General features: G+C 39.2%; 2 protein-coding genes across 2 annotated transcripts; one reads left to right on the top strand and one right to left on the bottom strand.

The window, feature by feature from the left end:
• Positions 1-312: 312 nt before the first annotated feature.
• On the bottom strand, positions 313-964 carry LOC6497177. Its single transcript, XM_001962573.4, has one exon. The coding sequence runs from the start codon at positions 846-848 to the stop codon at positions 354-356; it is 495 nt and encodes a 164-aa protein (XP_001962609.1). The 5' UTR covers positions 849-964; the 3' UTR covers positions 313-353.
• Positions 965-16,600: 15,636 nt separating this feature from the next.
• LOC6498352 lies at positions 16,601-18,832 on the top strand. The gene is made up of 2 exons (XM_001962574.4): positions 16,601-16,675; positions 16,753-18,832. The coding sequence occupies exon 2, from the start codon at positions 16,813-16,815 to the stop codon at positions 18,760-18,762; it is 1,950 nt and encodes a 649-aa protein (XP_001962610.1). The 5' UTR covers positions 16,601-16,675; positions 16,753-16,812; the 3' UTR covers positions 18,763-18,832.
• Positions 18,833-20,193: the final 1,361 nt, after the last annotated feature.

Below are 20,193 nucleotides of genomic sequence, written 5' to 3'. Positions count from 1 at the left end.
TTAATTGGTATCTGAATTGGTTCTAATCGCTGGCAGCCGATTAGTAAAATGAGTTTTCATTGACTGCTACTCGAAGCTACGACTTGTACATTATTTATGAATTTGTACCAAGGCTCGTTTACTTTGATTATGGAATCTTAGACCCCAACTGGCCAGCTGATACTAGGGGGGTGCCAAAGGTTTATTTTGGCATTGTGAATGGCCCTTGATGGTTAAATTACCTTTATGGGATTGTTTTAAATATCAGGACAAGTGGAAACAGCACGTAATAATTGAAGTGTTTCGTTATTCAATAACAATAAAAATCATTCGTTGTTTTATAAAATATAGGTTTGTATTTTTGGAAACTCTTTTCAGTCACCTAGGAAGTCTTTTATCCAGTGCGTGGCAAAACTCATGATGCACTGAAATATCACAAAATGTGTGTTGTAGGACAGACCGAAAAGGAAAGCTTGGCTAATGTCAATGCCAAAGTGATTGAGAATCTTCCTGAAGATTACACCGGAGAACAGAATGACCACGGGCATCAGGCGCTCGAAACTGAAGAACGGGACTCGCAGCCTCCGGTGGCGGAAAATGATCAGGGCCGGGCCCAAGATTCCTTCGTTTTGGCCCAACGGGGGTGGATTGTTGTGGGGACCGTCGCCGGCCGCTGAGAGGGCAGGATTAACTTCCTGGAGGTGAAAAGTATGCAGGGGCACCACCTCTACGTCCGGCAGGTTAAGGGGCCGTCCGTTTTCGTCCTGGTCCATCAGGACGTTTTGTATGTTGCTCCAGTGACGATGCCACTCGGCGGGAAGCCCAATCGAATTCAAATAGGCATTTCCGATTTCGAGTAGTTCATCCATTGCTTTCTTTTTTGTAAACAGATACTGGAAATTTACTTATTACAAAATACGGAGTTTCCAATTTACAAACGGGTAAAAAAGTGACAAGCGACAGAAAAATAAAAAGGTTGCACAGTTCGAATGTATCAGTTTAAAACTAATCCTGGGCAGGATACATCGAGAAATATGATATTTAATTACTTAGTCCAATGGTCAAATAAAAGAGATACTATTGATATAACTGGTGCTCCATATGGCCATACAAATTGCTCCACTCTTAATGAGTCTACTGGCCAGATACAAAGGTTTACTTTTTAATGATGCAAAAACGGCAATTATGCATATTCCCTTTTGCCAGCAACACTATTGCGAATGATGATGATTGCATAAAATCGCTTAAATGCAAAACTCATTAAAATAATTGCAAAATGCGAAAGTATAACAAACTCATGAAAGTCTACGTCCCGAAAGAAGAAGCTATCAGACCACCAGACCACCGGAGAACACTGGGTACAGTCGGCCCACAGAACGGCACACACTCATTAAACCAACCATAAATAATTAACAAAACAATTTATTTTCAAGGATATGAGCGGGGTGGGGAATTTGTGTGGCTGTCAGGCCGGCTCTGTCTATAATTGCACCGCATTATCCCTTCAGCCGTCGAGATGCAGCCTCGATGCCATGTCGTCGCGTATGCAAACTTCAAAGCTCATTTATGAGGCTGCTTGTCTGCGCTGATGCCAAGATGAAAAGCCAAAAAGTACGCAAAAAAAAACCTAGAATATTTGCACAAAAAAATGGGGAAAAAAGAAGAAAACAAAATTGTGCTGACAAACAAACAACGTCTAAAAGTCAACAAACCATGGGCCCAGGGTTGGCTGGCGTTGGCTACTGATGCGCGATATCTGAAAACACTTAAGCACTCCACAAAACACGACCAGCACCCACATGACGCATACGCCATGTGGTACCCCACGGTGTTTGCGTATGGGTGTGTGTGTGTGTAGTTTGCGAGTCATTAAAAGCAAATAACCTCAAAGCAAAGAGCTGCCGCAGCACTCGGTCTCTGTGCCACTTGAGTCGCATAAACGCTGGCGAGCTGGCAAAAAGAAATTCCCCGGCATATCCTTGTTGTTGACGCAGGACTTCCCCATGGCCATGTCCAGCTGGGGTTCAGAGGACAAGCCCCACACGTGTGCTGAGCGCCATTTGTCCGCAAACACTTTTGCAATTAATTGCGCATGGCCAGCGCAAATGTCAGGCCAGGCCTGAACCTTTCCCATCTGGGCTGGGATCTCAGCACAGACCCACTTAACTGGCATCTATTGCTCTGGTCAAAGGTGGTTATGGCCAGCAAGTTACTGGTCAAAGGAACCCCAATACGGTTTTCAAGGATGGTTGAGAACACATCAATTCGAAGTCGGGGTAGATTAATGTTTGATATTTCCTCTTTAATTTATTTTAGGCACGTCAATAAACATGAGCTTAAGAGGCATTTAATATTGTTTATTCAATAAATCAAAGAAAACATACAATACAATGCTTATTTTTCTAAATTCTAAATATGAAAGGAATATAATTCGTTTTATAAATGGCTCATGTAACCCCAGAATAATTGAAAGAAGTTTTTAGGAAGGAATAAATTATTGAATTTATTGAATTTGACTTCAAAAGGAAGTATTTTAAAAATTCGACTGTCACCCATTTTACACTCATAAGAAGATAAGTTACTTTGATTATCTTTAGTTTAAATGCTTAATCCTTTTTTGCCATTTTTGAATCGTGTTCAAGCATTGAACACGATAAAAATTTCAAACATAGAATGTAGGAGATCGGACCCATGTGAATAAGTGATTAACAGCATGGTTTGAAAGACGATCTCCTGCAGTCTAACCAAATGTTTATGTGGTGCACTTGAGGCACTTAAGAAAGGGTCACATAGCATGTCAGCGAGCAGTCCGTTGATAAGTAGTTTTAAATAGATTTAAGATTTTCATGTATCTTTCTTGTAAGAGAAGTGTGTGAAATAAAAACAGTTTTTAAAACAGAACTCATTGGAGTAACACTTATTTGAAGGGCTCCTCTTAACATTTGGTCCATCGAGACACCCTGACGTTTTCCCCCCTGTGGTAAGAGACTCAGGTTTAAAAAACTGGCACCTATAAGTGGCTGTAGAAAAAAATAAAAATTCTCAGCCCAAGGTAGCTAAAAAATAAGGCTGCGATCTGAGTCAAAAAGAGCTCAGTTTAAATATCGTAGTCCTCTGTTGTTTCCCCCCAAGAGGTAAGGAACACAGAGAATAAAATAATATAAATGCCAATGAGCATAATCGAATAGAAAGGAAATACAAAAATAAATAAATATTTCCTTCTATCGTGTGTTTTCTGGAACGACACCAGAATAATAAAAATATATATAAAAATATATAAAATATAAAAATTTTGTGTTGGCGTATCCGAGGCCCTACATCGGAAAAGTTTAAAAGAAAAGTAAACGTGTAAAAGTTTAAAAAAGTAAATTGTGGACAAACAAACCTAAAAAAAAAAAATAAAACATCAGCATAAGCAACAACAACAGTGGCGCTAAAAATTTTTAAATCGAAAAAAAAAATAAAAAATAAAAAAAAAAAATAAAACATCAGCGACACCAACATCAACAGAAAATAAGCACCCCAAGCAGAAGCAACATCCGAGCAACATCAGGAGCAATATCGGCCGAAGCAAGTCATCCACGCAGAAGCAACATCCGAGCAAAATCAGGAGCAATATCGGCCGAAACAAGTCATCCACGCAGAAGCAACATCCGCAGCGACACCAAGGTTAACAGCAGCATCAACAGCGCAGCGACAACAAAATTACCAAATTAACAGGAAAAAATATATTGATCGGCAAGTTTGGTCTTTTAGTTTTATAACTTAAATATAATTTTAATTAAAAATAAAAACAAAAACTTTAAAATATGTCGACAAAAGAAAAAATCGCGATAATAGAAGACCAGGTGCGTCTCACCCGGCAAGTAGATGCGCTTCTCGCAAAAAATTCGTATTTAGAAGAAGATAGGGAAGCACTTAAGAACATCGAGCTTAGAGCCTGCACGAACCATAATCATTTGGTTCAACTTGGTGCTGTAGAGCACGAATATTTCACTAAAAAACATTTCGATAGCATGCTATCAAAATTCAAGTCCGCAAAGGAAAAAATTAAAAATATTATTGGCCAGGATGAGCTATTTTCTAGGCTTGAGGGTGCCATAAAGAATCTTGAGGATTACCTCGAGCAAACATATATAGAAATCCAGGAAAGGAAAGCTGAGACCTTTCCTATAAGAGTTAAAAAATTAAAAATGTTTCTTAGCAGAATAGAAACAGTGTCCGATCTTATAAATATTGAAGGGCTAAATAATAAATATATGCCCAAAATAATAGAGCTCAGAGAAGATGTGGAAATACACATTGAGCTCATGAACAATAAAATCGAAGTGGGTCGAATAGAAAAGGTAGAAGGTAGTAATCCTAAAATGGACGAACTACCTACCCTACCAAAAATTGAGGTTCCCAGTTTCTTTGGAAACTCCAAAGATTGGGACCATTTTTATGAGTTATTTAAGGAACTTGTGCATTCAAGAATGGATTTAAGTCCATCATTGAAGCTAAGCTACCTTAAAAGTGCTCTAAAAGGGGAAGCACGAAATGTGGTCTCCCATTTATTGCTTGGCTCAGGCAATAATTATGATGCAGCCTGGGAGTTGCTCATAAAAAGGTATGAAAATAATAGAAAGATATTTTCAGACCAATTAAATCGCCTGATTGAGCTTCCAAAAATAAATTTGGACTCATATAGGCATTTAAAAAATACAATTGATTCTATAAATGAATCAATTTATATGATGCGTCTTAAAGCAAATCTGACTGAAGAATCAGATTGCATTTTTGCGCATATTATTTTAAAGAAATTTTCTATTGAGGCTCTGCAACAATATGAGGGCCAAGTTAAAAAGTCAAATGACATTCAAAATTTGAAAGGTGTCATAGAATTTTTAGATCAACGGCTTAGTTCGTTGACATCAGTTGGAAATGAATTACCAACTAGAAAAATAGTACAAAAAAATAACATAAATAGCCAAACTTGTCCGATGTGCAAAATGCCCGGGCATCAAATAATTAATTGCTATAAATTTAAAGCACTAAGTCCACAGGAAAAATCAAATATAGTGAAAAGATTGAATGTGTGTTATAGATGCTTAAGGCACAATTCAAACACAAAATGTACAAGCGAGCAAGTATGCTCGTATTGCCAAAAAGTACACCATAGCATGTTGCATTTTAAAAAAGAGAATGTAAATACATGCATGACCTCTGAACCAGCGTTGTTGGCCACGGCGTATGTTCAGATTAAAGGTCAAGATGGTGAATTCGGGAAATTTAGAGCATTGATTGACAATGGGTCACAAAGCACTCTAATTTCAGAAGAAGCGGCACAAAAACTTAAGTTGCCAAAAATAAAAGCGCACACTCAATTAAATGGAGTTTCAGCAACCGGCGCTTGTGTTTCAAATCACAAATTAAAATTGACAATCAAGAATAATTCCAAATATTCAAAAGAAGTAAGCACAAACGCAATTGTTTTGCCAAAATTAATGAAAAGCCTTCCCACAAATAAAATTTTTATAAATAAGTCGGATTGGAAAGGATTGTATTTAGCGGATCCCAATTTCGATAAACCTGGTCGAATTGACCTGGTTATTGGTGCGGATTTATATCCCCAAATTTTACTGCCAGAGATAACCAAAAAGGGTATGCTTCTTGGGCAAAAAACTATCTTTGGATGGACAGTGTCAGGTTGCACGAAATCCAGGGGTAGTAAGTTAATTGTTGCAACCAGTATCGAGCTCAAACAAATGGACCGATATTGGGAGGTAGAAGAAGAGGACAGCAATGACTTAGAAACTGAAATATGTGAAACGAATTTTAAAAAATTTACTAAAAAAGATCCGAATGGAAAATATATTGTTGCTATTCCTTTTAAAGAAGATACAACATTAGGAGATTCGAAGAATCAAGCAATGGCTCGATTCATGAACTTGGAAAAGAAATTACAAAAAAATGAAAAACTTCGAATTGAATATTCAAAATTTATGAAAGAATATTTGGACTTAGGACATATGGTAGAAGTAAATGATGAAGGAAAATATTACCTTCCTCATCAAGCTGTTATCAGAGAATCCAGTCTCACAACAAAATTAAGAGTAGTTTTTGATGCTTCAGCCAAAACTAGCAATAAAAAAAGCCTAAATGATATTATGTGGGTTGGACCAAGAGTTCAAAAAGACATTTTTGATATAATTGTAAATTGGCGTAAGTGGGAATACGTGGTATCATCGGACATTGAGAAAATGTACCGACAAATTAAAATAAATCATAAAGATCAGAAATTTCAATATATATTGTGGAGGGATGACCCTAAAACAACAGTTAAAACCTACAAATTAATTACGGTTACTTATGGTACCGCTTCTGCCCCATATTTAGCAACTAGAGTATTAGCAGATGTGGGTGAAAATTGTGAAAACAAAATGATTGGGGAAATAATAAAAAATGATTTTTATATGGACGACCTCATGACAGGAGCGAATTCAATAGAAGATGCCACAACCATAGTTGAATTAATCTCAAAAGAACTAGCGAACTCTGGGTTCAATTTGAGAAAGTGGGTTTCAAATAACGCAAAAATATTAGAAATGGTAGAAAATTCAGGAGATAATAAAATAGTTAGCATCAGAGAAGATGAATTTGTAAAAACCTTAGGGCTACAATGGGACCCTAGTAAGGACGAGTTTAAATTTACAGTATGTTGTTCTGAACCTAAAATGTTAACTAAAAGATTCGTCTTGTCCACACTATCAAAAATATTTGATCCATTAGGCTGGTTGGCACCGGTAACGATTGTGGGAAAAATCTTTATACAAAAATTGTGGACAGCAGGAATCAATTGGGATCAAGAGCTAGTAAATGAAGATCGTAAGGAATGGGAAGAATACAAATCAGGGTTAGAGGCGTTGGGACAAATAAGAGTCCCTAGATGGATTAATTTTAAATCAGAATTATGTATTCAAATTCATGGTTTTGCAGACGCTTCAGAAAAAGCTTATGCGGCAGTAGTATATGCCAAGGTGGGATCGGAAGTAATCATAATCGCTAGCAAAAGTAAGGTGAATCCGATCAAAAATAGAAAAACTATCCCAAAATTAGAATTATGCGCTGCACATTTGCTCAGTAAGTTAATGATGCGCATAATGGAAGCCATGAAAAATTACAAAGTAGAGCTATATGCATGGAGTGATTCAACCATAACGCTAGCCTGGATTAAGAATGGGTTAAATAAGATAAAATTTATCAGGCGTAGAACAGATGAAATTCGGGAATTAAAAAATGCTGAATGGAATCATATAAGATCCGAGGATAATCCAGCAGACCTAGCGTCAAGAGGAGTTAGCGCAAATCAATTGGTAAATTGCAATCTTTGGTGGAGAGGGCCCAAATGGTTGACTGATCCAAAAAGCCAATGGCCTCAGTCGCCAATCATGGAGGAATCCTTAATATTAAATACATTAGTAAAAACCAAAGATGACGCGATTTACGAATTGATGCAAAAGTTCTCCTGCATACATAAATTAACACGAGTATTAGCTTACGTAATACGATTTTTAAGGATGCAAACAAGAACTAACTCTAACCCAAAGTTTTTAACAGCAAAAGAGTTAAAAGAAGCTGAAATTGTCATAATTAAAAAACAACAGGAGTTTCAATTTAACAAAGAAATAAAATACCTAAGAACAGGTAAAGAAATTGAAATTAGCAGTAAAATAATAAGTCTTAACCCGTTTCTAGATATTAATGGAATACTTCGGGTAGGTGGAAGACTGCAAAACTCTAAAGCGGCCTTTGAAGTTAAGCATCCTATAATTTTAGACAAAGGTAACATTTCGACCTTGTTAATAAGGGATGCTCATAAAAACACGCTTCATGGAGGTATAAATTTAATGAGAAACTATGTTCAACGCAAATATTGGGTAATTGGGTTGAAAAATATAATAAAGAAGCAACTGCGAGAATGTGTAAAATGTTCAAGGTATCGCAAAATCACCGTAGAACAAATAATGGGAAATCTGCCTGATTACAGGGTAAACATGTCGTATCCTTTCTTTAATACGGGAATCGATTATGCAGGGCCATACCTTATAAGATGCTCCAAAAATCGCGGTCAAAAAACATTTAAAGGATATATTGCGGTATTTGTTTGCATGGCCACAAAGGCTATCCACTTAGAAGTGGTTAGTGACTTAACGTCTGATGCCTTTCTAGCAGCATTTAAGCGGTTCCTTGCTAGAAGAGGAAAATGTGCCAACATATATTCAGACAATGGAACAAATTTTGTAGGAGCATCAAGAAAATTAGATGAGGAATTGGAAAAGGCCATTAGGGAAAATAGTAAAATAGCATCGCAGTTACAGAAGGAAAGGATCCAGTGGCACTTTATTCCCCCGGCAAGCCCCCATTTTGGAGGGATCTGGGAAGCAGGAGTAAAATCAATGAAATACCATTTAAAACGAGTAATTGGGGACAATGTACTAACATTTGAAGAAATGTCTACATTGCTTTGCCAGATAGAAGCAGTATTAAATTCCAGACCTTTGTACTCATCCAGCGAAGATGTAGATGACAATGAGGTGCTAACTCCTGGTCATTTCTTAATTGGAAGACCGCTACTAGATGCAATCGAACCCAATGACGAAATTGGGAAGATTAATAATTTAGACAGATGGAGATTCATCCAAAAAATAAAAAGAGACTTTTGGAATAAATGGAAGGATGATTATTTGAATACCTTGCAGCAAAGATATAAATGGAAAAGAAATTCTTCAAATATAAAAAAAGGTCAAGTAGTTATCTTAAAAGATGACAGTTGCCATCCAGCGAGGTGGCCTCTAGCAAAGGTTGAAGAAGTCCATAAAGGAAAGGACGAAAAAGTTCGAGTTGTTAAGCTTAGGGTGCAAGAGAATGTGGTAACCAGACCATTAAATAAAATATGCCCCCTAGCTGGTGTAAATGATCTAGATGACGCAGAAGCACGTCAAAGTAGATCCAACCCGCCCAAAGCGAGAAGTAGTTCTAGATTTTCTAAGCTGGGAGTGATGCTGGCCTTAATAATGCTTTCATTATGCTGTCAGCTGACAAACGCAGTCCCGGCAATCAGAGATTCAAAATATGGTTTTGAAGAAATTCCCAAATCTTCGTCCATATATTTAGATCCGATGGGAGACATAGAAGTGGTTTCATCCTCATGGAATTTAGTAATATACTACGATATGGAAGCATATTTCGAGATGATCCATAAAGGGAAAAACATAATCACCAAGATGAGATTAGTCTGTGAAAAACTTCATGGGTTTGAGGATCAGTGCAACCTTATTTTAGAGAACACCCTCAAACAGATTTTGGAGTTGGAGGAAAATAATAAACTCTTCATGACTCATAATAAATCGAGGCAAAGGCGGGCACCATTTGAATTTATAGGTTCTTTATACCATATTTTGTTTGGAGTAATGGATGAAGATGATCGAGTTCAAATGGAGGAAAATATGAAAAATTTGTTGAATAATCAAGAAAGTTTAAAAGAGTTAAGCAAAAAACAAACTTCGTTAGTCGATTCTACTACCAATATTCTAAAGAAAACTACGGAAGAAGTCAATACACACTTCAGAAGTATGAACAAAAGAATAGAAAATATGACTGTAATACTGCAAGAGTCGTATTACGTATACAAAGAGTCTATTAAATTCTTTATGGTAACGAAGGAGTTGAGTAGGCTGATCGATGAATGCGAAAAGATTCAAGCAGGAATCATAAGCCTGTTAATTGATATCAACCATGGAAGGCTTAATACCAACATTTTACGTCCAAGTCAGCTTAAAAATGAAATAGCTAGAATTAAGGACGTCCTATCCGAAAATTTGATTCTTCCAGGGAAAAGATCAGGTACAGAATTAAAAGATGTGTACACTTTACTTACCGCAAGAGGGTTGTTCGTAGACAAAAAACTAATTATAAATGCGAAAATACCTCTGTTTGGTCGGCATGCGTCTAAACTATATAGGGTTATTTCTATTCCAGTTAGAGCAGAGAATCAAACTATTCTAGCTCAAATTGACGCGGAATATTTAGTGTACAACTTTGAGATAGATTCATACCACTTAATGACAGAGTCTACAATTGCTAAATGCCAAAAGTGGCAAGCAAACAAAAGAGTTTGTGACGGCAGCTGGCCATGGAGCAATGGCAACGATAATAGTTGTCAGCTCGGACCCCTTAAACCAAATAGACCTTCCAATTGCTTTTACAAACCAGTCTTATCGTCGAACTCATTTTGGGTGGAATTAGAAAAAAGAAGTAGTTGGTTATTTAAAGTTGAGGCAAACACTAAGTTAAGGCTCCAATGTGGCCACTCCAAAATACAGATCATTGATTTGCCGGAGCAAGGCATATTAACAATCAGTTCAGAATGTACAGCTCGGACCGATGATAAAATTCTAATTGCTCAGCATATTATTGAAACGGAAAGTCAAGAAGCATTAGCTTCGGCTTATATAGGAGAAATAAGCGAGATTCCGAAAATAGCTTGGGACCCTCTAAAGCCTCCTGTTATGAACCATACAGCAGAAATAGCTTACCTGGCCAAACAAATAGAAGACTTGAGAGCACAAAATTTAGAATTAAAAAATATCAACTTTCATCATGTGTCAGGTCATAGCTCGTTAATTTTAATAATGATAATCATAACTGTACTGATTATATCCTACGTAAGAAAATTAAAGTCGAGAAGACAATTGATGGCTATAGCATTGCCAACCCCAATGCCCAATGTTTAAAAAAAAAATGTTTATTTTATATGATTATTGTATAATGTAATGGTTTTATACATATGATTAAGTGATCAATCAAATAAAAAAGAAAAGCTATATCTAAAGAAAAAATTAAAGTATATTACAGTCCACTAAAATATCGAATAAATAAAATTTTCAAGTTGTCCACTAATAACAAAAATTAGAAAAAATATATATTACAGTCCACTAAAGAATCGAATGAAAATAATAATTAATTTAAAAATGTAAACATAAGTCAAGCACTTTTGTGGCCCCTTGCAGGATGTTCAAACATTAAGTTGAACATGGGAGCTAATAAAATAACTTAAACAATGTTAAACTAAATAGAATGATAGAATTAACGACATATTGTCATCGAAGAATCATAATAATAATATTTTTTAATATTTGTAAATTTAATACAAAAGCGGAAATACACATATACATATATAGTCCGCTATCTAGCGTTATCAATGGACAATATAATGAATTTAATATATATAAAATGTACACCTTTTTTGTGGCCCTTTGCAGAATGTTCAAGCATTGAACACGATAAAAATTTCAAACATAGAATGTAGGAGATCGGACCCATGTGAATAAGTGATTAACAGCATGGTTTGAAAGACGATCTCCTGCAGTCTAACCAAATGTTTATGTGGTGCACTTGAGGCACTTAAGAAAGGGTCACATAGCATGTCAGCGAGCAGTCCGTTGATAAGTAGTTTTAAATAGATTTAAGATTTTCATGTATCTTTCTTGTAAGAGAAGTGTGTGAAATAAAAACAGTTTTAAAACAGAACTCATTGGAGTAACACTTATTTGAAGGGCTCCTCTTAACAAATCGTGTAACCATCTTCAACTCTAAACGAATTTAGCATAATTAATTGCCCTGTCGAAATGTGTGCAAATGGAACACGCTGCATTGCCCCTGGCACTGGCTAAGGATCTCCAGCTCTGCCTCTGCATCCTTGAGAATATCCTTCGGTTGGTGCTCTCCACTCCACCAATGCAGTAGGAATTGTCTCGCCCGTACGAGTATTTGCATAATGCAGCTCCTTCGGGTCCTGAACTGGCTCGTCCTTGTGTCAGTGCCCCGTTGTCACTGGGGTGTTCTCATTAGCACGGCTCGAGTGGATGCGGCCCTGGGGGAACTATTTAGCTCACAACGGCAACCGGGGAGTTCGAGAATGGAGGCATTCGAGTATTCCGAAAACAATTGCCTTAAACCCTTTGAAGATTTGCCCTTTGGAGCCAATCTCGGATTGAATTGGCTTGCTCTTTTCGTCAGTGTTTCAAATCAGAATTTAGTTTCTCAAAGTTTTTTAATTTAATGACTTTATCATTCATACCGGCGCTGACCTCTCCGAGATGGCTGCTCGAAAGCGCCGTCAGTCGTGAGAAGGAGCGGGGGGCTTAAAAGGTCTGCGGATTCGCCTTGAGAGATGAGTAATTAAAACATTTTTAACTTTGCGTCCTCTCACTCTTTGACAGCTTATGGCGCTGCTGTAGTTGTTTTTGTCTAACGCCCTTCTTACGAGTTACTGCTGCATTTTCATGGAAACTCATCTCGCTTTCAAATTAAAAAGCCAGCTAAGACAGCTAACAAATTCAGGTTGGGTTATGGCCGACTGTCAAGCAGCTACTGCCTGAATAATGTATACACAGCAACTCTCCCGATAAGATACGAAACATATTCAAATATATGCAATCGGCCAATCTTTATTACTGTCCCATTATTACTAGAAGTTCGCGTGTGTTTCTGTTACCACCTACGGCACCTAATCTACACCTTTGTTGTTCCTTGGCTATCGATTAAGTAAACAGAGCTTGGAGTACCCTGATTGCCGAAATCTTTATGGCCAACCGCTGATCAGATTATTGGGTAGATTGATTATCCTAATTGCCCACTTAAATGGTATTATTTTGTAATTAATTTGTATGTGACCATGAATTGTGAATGAGCGGAAATAACGCAATCAGCACTGCCGGGTAGTGAGCTATTTTTGATATTCAATTGCGAAGTAGCGCGCTGGCTATCCCCATAGTGCCTAACCCTAATAAATCACCTTCCTTGGCTGCAGCTCAAAGTGTTGGCTTTTCAAGTGCAGTTGGGTCTGTTGCTACTACCTCTGTTGTTATTATTCCCCATTTGCACGGCGCTGAGTTTTTTCTGTCACCTGTTCCAACACTTGAAATGTGAAAATGTGACGGCAGCCGCCAAACAACCTAATTAGTATGCAAAACACATTAAGTGGCAGCCAACTACGTTGCCGCAGTACTCGTTCACAGCATGCAGCTCGGAGTGGGCCAATGAGTGGGTGGGAATGCGAAACGGAACGGGAGGATTATAACGTCACCCCCACCACCCGCCATCTGAGGAGACTTATTGTTTTCGCAACCTACAAAACATTTCAAATGGAAATTTTTCGCCTCCCTAACCGGGTGGCGGCAATATTGACAACCTTCACCTTCATTGATGCCCATAATTAGTGTACAAAACATAAATCGGTTGAATGCAACCGCCAGGGAGCTGTTTATTAATCATACGCCACGTTGCCGTTGCCTTACGCCGTACGCCGACAGTCAGCCAGTCCTCCAGGCTGGGAGCCAACGAGTCCTTGGGATGGTGTCTACTAATTAAGCCTTCGATTAATTTACGCCTTTTGGCCTCAAACGTCAGTGTGAAAACAAAGAAAAATTAAAAGCTTGGCGCTCGAACTTCAAAAGCCGGAAACGGGAGCGCACCTCGATTGAGGACTCCAAGGGACTCGGCTGCCGCCTGTGCCCGAAAGGCAGGCCGGGATGTGCGTTAATGATGCCATCACCGCCAGAGTGGATGACACTGTCTGGGCTTAGTGGCTCCGTCCGTCAGTCCTTCCTACTGCTTCCCCCTTCGTCCTGTTCATCATCATCGAGCTCCGCCACCTCTGGTCCTGGCAACATCAAAGCGTTGAAGCTTGGGAATTGTTGACACACCGGATGAGCAAAGCTGGAGAGCTCCAGCTCTCATTTTCTCCGCCGCGAGATCTTCATGGGCTATTCAATTTCATCCCCTTCACCCCCCGGCAGTTGGGGTTTTCCTCCTCTATTTTTTTTTTGTTTTTATGGAAGTCCTGACTGCTGCGCTTACTGATAAGCTTGGGGATTTTATTATTACGTTTTTTTGCAACCATTTGCATTTTGCTCCTTTTTCGGGTCTGTTTCGTTTTGCGAGAGCTACAATGCCCGGGGGCAATGGGAGTTGGCTTCACTGGATGGGCCAGGACTGTTGCTCTCCCCGATAGGGGGTGGCCCTGCCTCCTTAATGACTATTTATGGGTTTCTGATTTGCTTAATTTGACACTGAATAATGCTGGCTTGTCGGTTATTATTGTTTCAGGAAACAGGTGGTCGTGATTAGGCATTGAAAAGAGTATCTGAGTATCTGGGTATCTGAATCACTTATGGATTAATTTCCATTTGTTGCTCAAAATTACTTAATTTCAACCAATAACCTCTGCACTTAAATAGGCTGGAAACACTTCCGGGCCAGCACCCCTAATATACGAGCATCCGAGTAATGGCTATTTGAAAATCAAAATCCAGACCCAAATCCGAATTCAAATCAAACCAACCACTGCGGTGCTCATTGTAAGTAGTTTCTCCTGCTGAAATAGAAATCCAACTAAAACCCACACAAAGGACCTCATCTGTGGGCGGGTGGTTCTGTTGGTCTTAGTCTGTGTATGAGTGTGTGTGTGCTTTGAATTTGCGGAAATGAATTGGTATTTAATTAATAGTTTTACCCTGATTAATCTACCCCTTACGCATCCGCCTCCGTCATCAAACGTCGGCATTGCGTCAGCCACAAGCCAACGATCCCGCCCCCTCATGGCCGCCACCCCCTTTTCTTCAGTTCTACGCCGGCTCTACAGCTCTACAGCTTAACAGCTCCCCGGCCCTGCCTCATGTTGACCTAATGAAGTTGCCGTATAATTGCTGCTCAGACGCATGGTTTCCCTCTTTCTCCGGCACGGAAATCAAATTGAAATTAACGTTCCATCGACAGGCGGGGGGTCAGTTTGAATTTCAGTTTCGGTAGTGCGATTGGGCCAAGGGATCTCGTATTCATCAGGGGCTTCATAAGCCCAGACACGGTGGCTGTTCCGTTCCTCCCACCCAGCTCCTGGCTCATTCCCTTTTCCGGCTATCCGCCTTTCCTCCTGTTGCTGATGCTTCTGTGGCCTGTTGTTGTTAATTTGATTGGATTCTGATGATGGGGCGTAGCAGTTTCAACGCCCACGCACACGTTTCGACATTCGCATTCGGTCGGTGGGTCTATTACTTTAGTGCCCCGTCTTTGATTTTTTCCCGGGCTGAGCTCAAGCTCCGCTCTGCTCCGCCCGCTCCGTTCCGAAGTTCACGGGGCAACCCCTGCGAGAGATGCTGTGCCTGTTTTGATTGTGTAATGCAATCACGTCGTTGTTTTGGCTCGTTTTTTTCCTCCGCCCAAATTGTGCTACCCGTTAGTGTACACTGCAAGAAATTGTTTGTTGTAGTGTTTACATTTTATTTTATTTAACTTGTAATCTTTGGTATAATGTGTTTTTGTTTATAAGACATATTATACTTCTAATTGTTCATTGAACATCTTTAAAAACATTATTCTCAAAAGACTATTAATACCTGATACTTTCTTAGGTATTTTTTACTTCAGAGAAAATATTAATTGTCTAAAAATAAAATTATAATTTCTTACTTAAACTAATTCTAATATATTTTACAATAAAATGTCACTATCTTGTAGTTCAAAGTTTGCTCTTCTAAAGTTATTTCTTATAAATATTAAATTTTAAAGTACTTTAAATACCATCTTACATTTTCTGCCAATGTACATCTGTGCTAAGGTAAGCCAAGTTAAGTAGAAGGGTCTCTGAATTTTAATTTTCGACAGCATTTTGTGCTGCGCACGAACAATGTGCGTAATCATACGTGATGATGCGATGTGCCCCTTCCTACGGTCGTCCTGACTGTCGTCCTTGGAGCGTGGTGCGGATCTTGTTAGGTGGTGACAGAGCTCCCTCTATTGTTGTTGCATCTATGGGAAGACATTGATGTGCCAGGCACTTCATGAAATTAATAAGTTGATAGACTTGCGACTTCTGCTTGGCTGATTGAAGCACAGCCAGGGTGAGCTGGAATCGTAATGCGAATGGAATCGTGGGGAATGGTGGGCGTTCCCCAAAACATGTGTACTTGAACTTGCCGCCAGGGTGGCTACCGCTTCATTAGTCAATAGTGTAATCAATGCCAAAATTTTGTTTTGTCTTCACCATTTTTTTTTCTTGTATATTCCACCCAAAAATATGCATTAATGAAATGCAAGTTCATGGGACAACCCCAGAGCCCTGGCTTGGCTCCCCCTCTGGGATCTGGCGCGTTTCCTGCCGGCGCACGCCGCTCCTGAAGCTTGAGCCTTCAGCCAGGATGCTGCTGTCTGCCGCTGCGCTGTGACATGCCACGCATTTAAACGTCACCGGAAGTCCTTTTGTTCTTATGCCTCAACGATGACGTTCCGCCGATGTCTAGCTGACTGACAGGCGATGGCAGAACGCGTGAGTGGAGAGGTCCTTTCCCCACAGCCCGCTAAGCGTTCAACTGCCAGCAGGGTTCAAGTGTAAATGTAAAACTTCTCTATAAAATAAAGGAAAAATATTCTAAGGACATTGTACAGCCACAAATGAGAAAAATTAAAGGTCGGGTTTTGAATTTAAAACTGGTGTCCCGCCGATGTGGTTTGTATTGAAGTGTTTTTTATCGCCTTTTGTAAAAATTATAAGCTGCTGTGCTTTGAAAATAATAGGCTTTGCCTGTAATATATAAATGTGTCATTTGAACAGAGAAAACTTCATCAGACATCATATATTTATTCAACCGATCACAACGTAAGTTTCGTAGCAAAAAAATACAAATTTTTTTTATTAGAAATCATTTTTTTTTAAATAATTGTTTTTTCAACAAGGAGATCTAACATTCAAGCAATTATCAAGTGAGCTATTACCAAAAAGAATAATTTTTCAATATGGGTGACTTTGTGAAAGGCAATATTTTAAAGAGAAAGGAGAAGCCATTCTCCTTTACGGACTCTCACATTCCACTGTTGGGTGAGAGCTCGACCAAAATAGAATATCTTGAAGACGGTTCTGAGCTGAAATATGATGCGGTCAGCGCGGAGCAACTCTTCCAGGTCTTGGAAATGCAGAGTGGAAGCTCCACAGCCGTCAACGTAATGGAAAAACTTTTGCCGAAACAAAATCCAAAATCAGGAAGGCCCGAGATCATAAATAGTTTACTTTTACGTCCCGACAGCATTAAGAAAATCTCCAAGACCGAGTTGGTTGAGCAAATAAACAGCTCTAATCGAAGACCCAAAATAGTTCCATACAAAATAGTGAAAAACAAGGATTCTTTTGGAAAGCACAGGTCGCCAAGTCGTCAGTCAACGACGAGAAAGCAGAAAAAACAACAATGCGAAGACGATTTCGATGAAATCCCGGATCCTGGGCAACTTTCCTATAAGAGTGGTGAGCTAACTTCAATGATAGCCCAGAAAAATCATATGGAGGAAGCGATTCAAAGTGAGAGAGACCCTGAAGGCGGAAGAAAAAAATGTGAACGTGATTCAATTGAAAATAACCCTCCTCAAAAGCCAAATGCAGCTACATGCAGAGCACAAGGAAGTCGTCGAACTCTCAAAAAGCCAAGAAAATATCTAAGGTCTAAGGAATATTTGAATGAAAACACAGATCCCGGTCAGCTTCCTGATAAGGTTAGCGAATCAACTTTAAGGATGAAAGACGATTCCAAGAAGGAAGTAAATCATAAATATGAGTTTTTCGAAATAAAAGTGTCTCCTCGAAGGCCATTAAATGTAACATACAACGTTGCCAGAAGTCGTGATATCTTTGGCAAGTCCAAGTCACCAAATCGTCAGATTCCCAGAAAGCAAAAAAAAACTCTGAGAGTAGACTATTTGAATGACATTCCAGATGCTGGAAAGCTTCCATATAAGACTGGTAAGCCCACTTCAAGAATAACCCCTAATAATTACATGGAAGGATCGAGGGACTTGGACGGTGATAGTACAAAATTGGAATATTACGATTGTATTGAAATCAGAGACTCTCCCTTAACGCCTAACGGAGCTAAGAACATAGTACCGGATTGTAAGGATTTGGTTGTCAAGACAGAATCTGATGATTCGATCGAACTGAACAGATATATAAGTGTGGAAAGAGTCGAAAAACATCAGGATGACCCAAATAGAACTCGAACTTTGTACAGATGGCCAGCAAACATGAGGGCACCTGTCTCAACTGACAAGTTGAGCCAGCAGGTCTATGCCTTTGTGCGCCACGCAATGCAAGAAATCGCTGACAATTCCAATCCCATAAATGCTCCGAGAGTTGCGCCCGTGCTGCCAAATATTGCCAAGTGTTTGAAGAAGCCCATCGATAAATTTCCCATAACCATAAGCGATGAAAGGATTGCGGCCGCCCCCAAAATGGCTGAAATTATTCCGGCTCCCCCAAAAGGACGAAGTATTATTTTCGATTTGGACGAATACGTTTTCCCCAGACAGGAGGACTTGAACAGGATGAACCTCCATCATTTTGGCCGTCCATCCGGGGATGAGAACTTGAGTGAGGAGCTGAGGAAGCGTACTCTATTGTTGATTAATTATGCCCAGGAGTTGCTCAACGAGTTTGATCGGAGGCAAGTGGAAAATGAGAAATACTGGGCACAGCGATCCAATGAAGAATCCAATCTGGTCAGCTATTTGGATCCGGCCCCCTCCCTGAAGTGGTACACACTCATTTTACGCGGAGCATTCTGTTTAGTGTTTGGATTTGCCGCAGCTCTTGCATATTATGTGCTTTCTACCTACTATAGTCCCAAGCCTCCTCCGACCTTTTGGGAGCGCATTCTGATGATTTTCAGAAATATCTATAACGAATTATTATTTCGTTGATTAATAGTTTCCAAATTTAATACAAAAATTAAAAGTTATTGCTTGCTGTTGAATAAATTGTTGAAATAAATGCGTTGTCTTTTGGGTGGGAAAATAGAATTCCCTATGTGGCTTGCCGAATAAATTGATTTTTGAGGTTTGGAAACTTGGAAAAATCAAGTTAAATCAATCAAATTGTTCACATGCATTTTTCACACTTTCATGGTCTGGGGGCAGCCGGGTCAGTCAAAATGAATGATTGCGCATTATGTTAGGGCCTATACACCTTAAACAACATGACATTGGCATTATTTATTGTTTGGCCCTCGCTCCTGGCTCTATGTAGCTGGGTAGCTAGGTAGGGGTGCAAAAAACAGTAGAACGTCCTGGATGCGGGGGAGAATGGTAAAGGAAGTGTCCCTGAATGCTGCTGTCAGTGACACAATTCGATGTCGGGAATAATGCGTCATTCGTCATTGGGCATTGTTGAACAAGCGAGTTGCAGAGTCCTTGTCTCGGATCGAACATATTTCATGTGAATCGCCCCGAGACCGAGACGACTGCCTAGGAACTCAAAATTGAAACTGAACCCAAGAGTCAAATGCTGTTTGTTATTATTGCCAGTAATCCGCTTTCTCCATTTCACCTTCTATGCCACATTATATTGTGAAATTTCTAATGAATTGGCACTATGTTGGTTCATTCATAAAAAAAAGGGAAAACACAATGAAGGAAACCCTTGAGGTTGCGTTAGGTTTGATTTTTCCCTAATGGTTCCACTCAACGAGTGCATAGGGATTCGTTCAATGATATTTATTTTACGGCTAACAAAAATTTAGAAATAAAGAAGCATATTTATTTTTTTAACAGTAAAGTACAAAGGTAAAGTAATAGTTCATCTTTTAAACGTAAGCCTTAAATCCACATCTAAACTCTCCTAAATGGATCTCCCTGAAAAGTTGCTCCTACGAAATTGTTACCAAAAAAATGTAAATATGCAAAACAACAAAAAGTTCGCGCTCCACACCGGGCCGACAAACAAACAAAGTGAAAACCCCTAAAGCCATCACAAAGACTGTTGTTGGTGTTGGCCAAGTGGAAAACATTTGCCAGCCTATTCCAGACTCGACTGTGGGCCATTAGACGAGCAAATTGTTGGTAAAACAAGCGCAAACACCTTGCCAACTTGATCCGAGAAGGAAATGTCGGGAATCGGGAAAAGTTTATATTGAGACGAACATCGATTAGTTGTCTATAATTTTTCCAGTCAGTGAATCGAAAAGCGCCAAGAGGGAAAGCAAGAAATCAAGAATAATTCTGGTAATTTTCAAAGTGAAAGATTTGAATCTTGAGATAGAGATACTGGGCTCGATTTTTAGGGGTTTGCTTTAATAAATAAATAGTTATTTCATAACTATTCCATACAAGTTGCATGTCAAGTTGGAGAGGCAA

The sequence above is a fragment of the Drosophila ananassae genome, chromosome 3R, assembly GCF_017639315.1.
Source record: "Drosophila ananassae strain 14024-0371.13 chromosome 3R, ASM1763931v2, whole genome shotgun sequence".
Taxonomy (NCBI): domain Eukaryota; kingdom Metazoa; phylum Arthropoda; class Insecta; order Diptera; family Drosophilidae; genus Drosophila; species Drosophila ananassae.
This window is presented reverse-complemented; position numbering and strand designations above follow the sequence as displayed.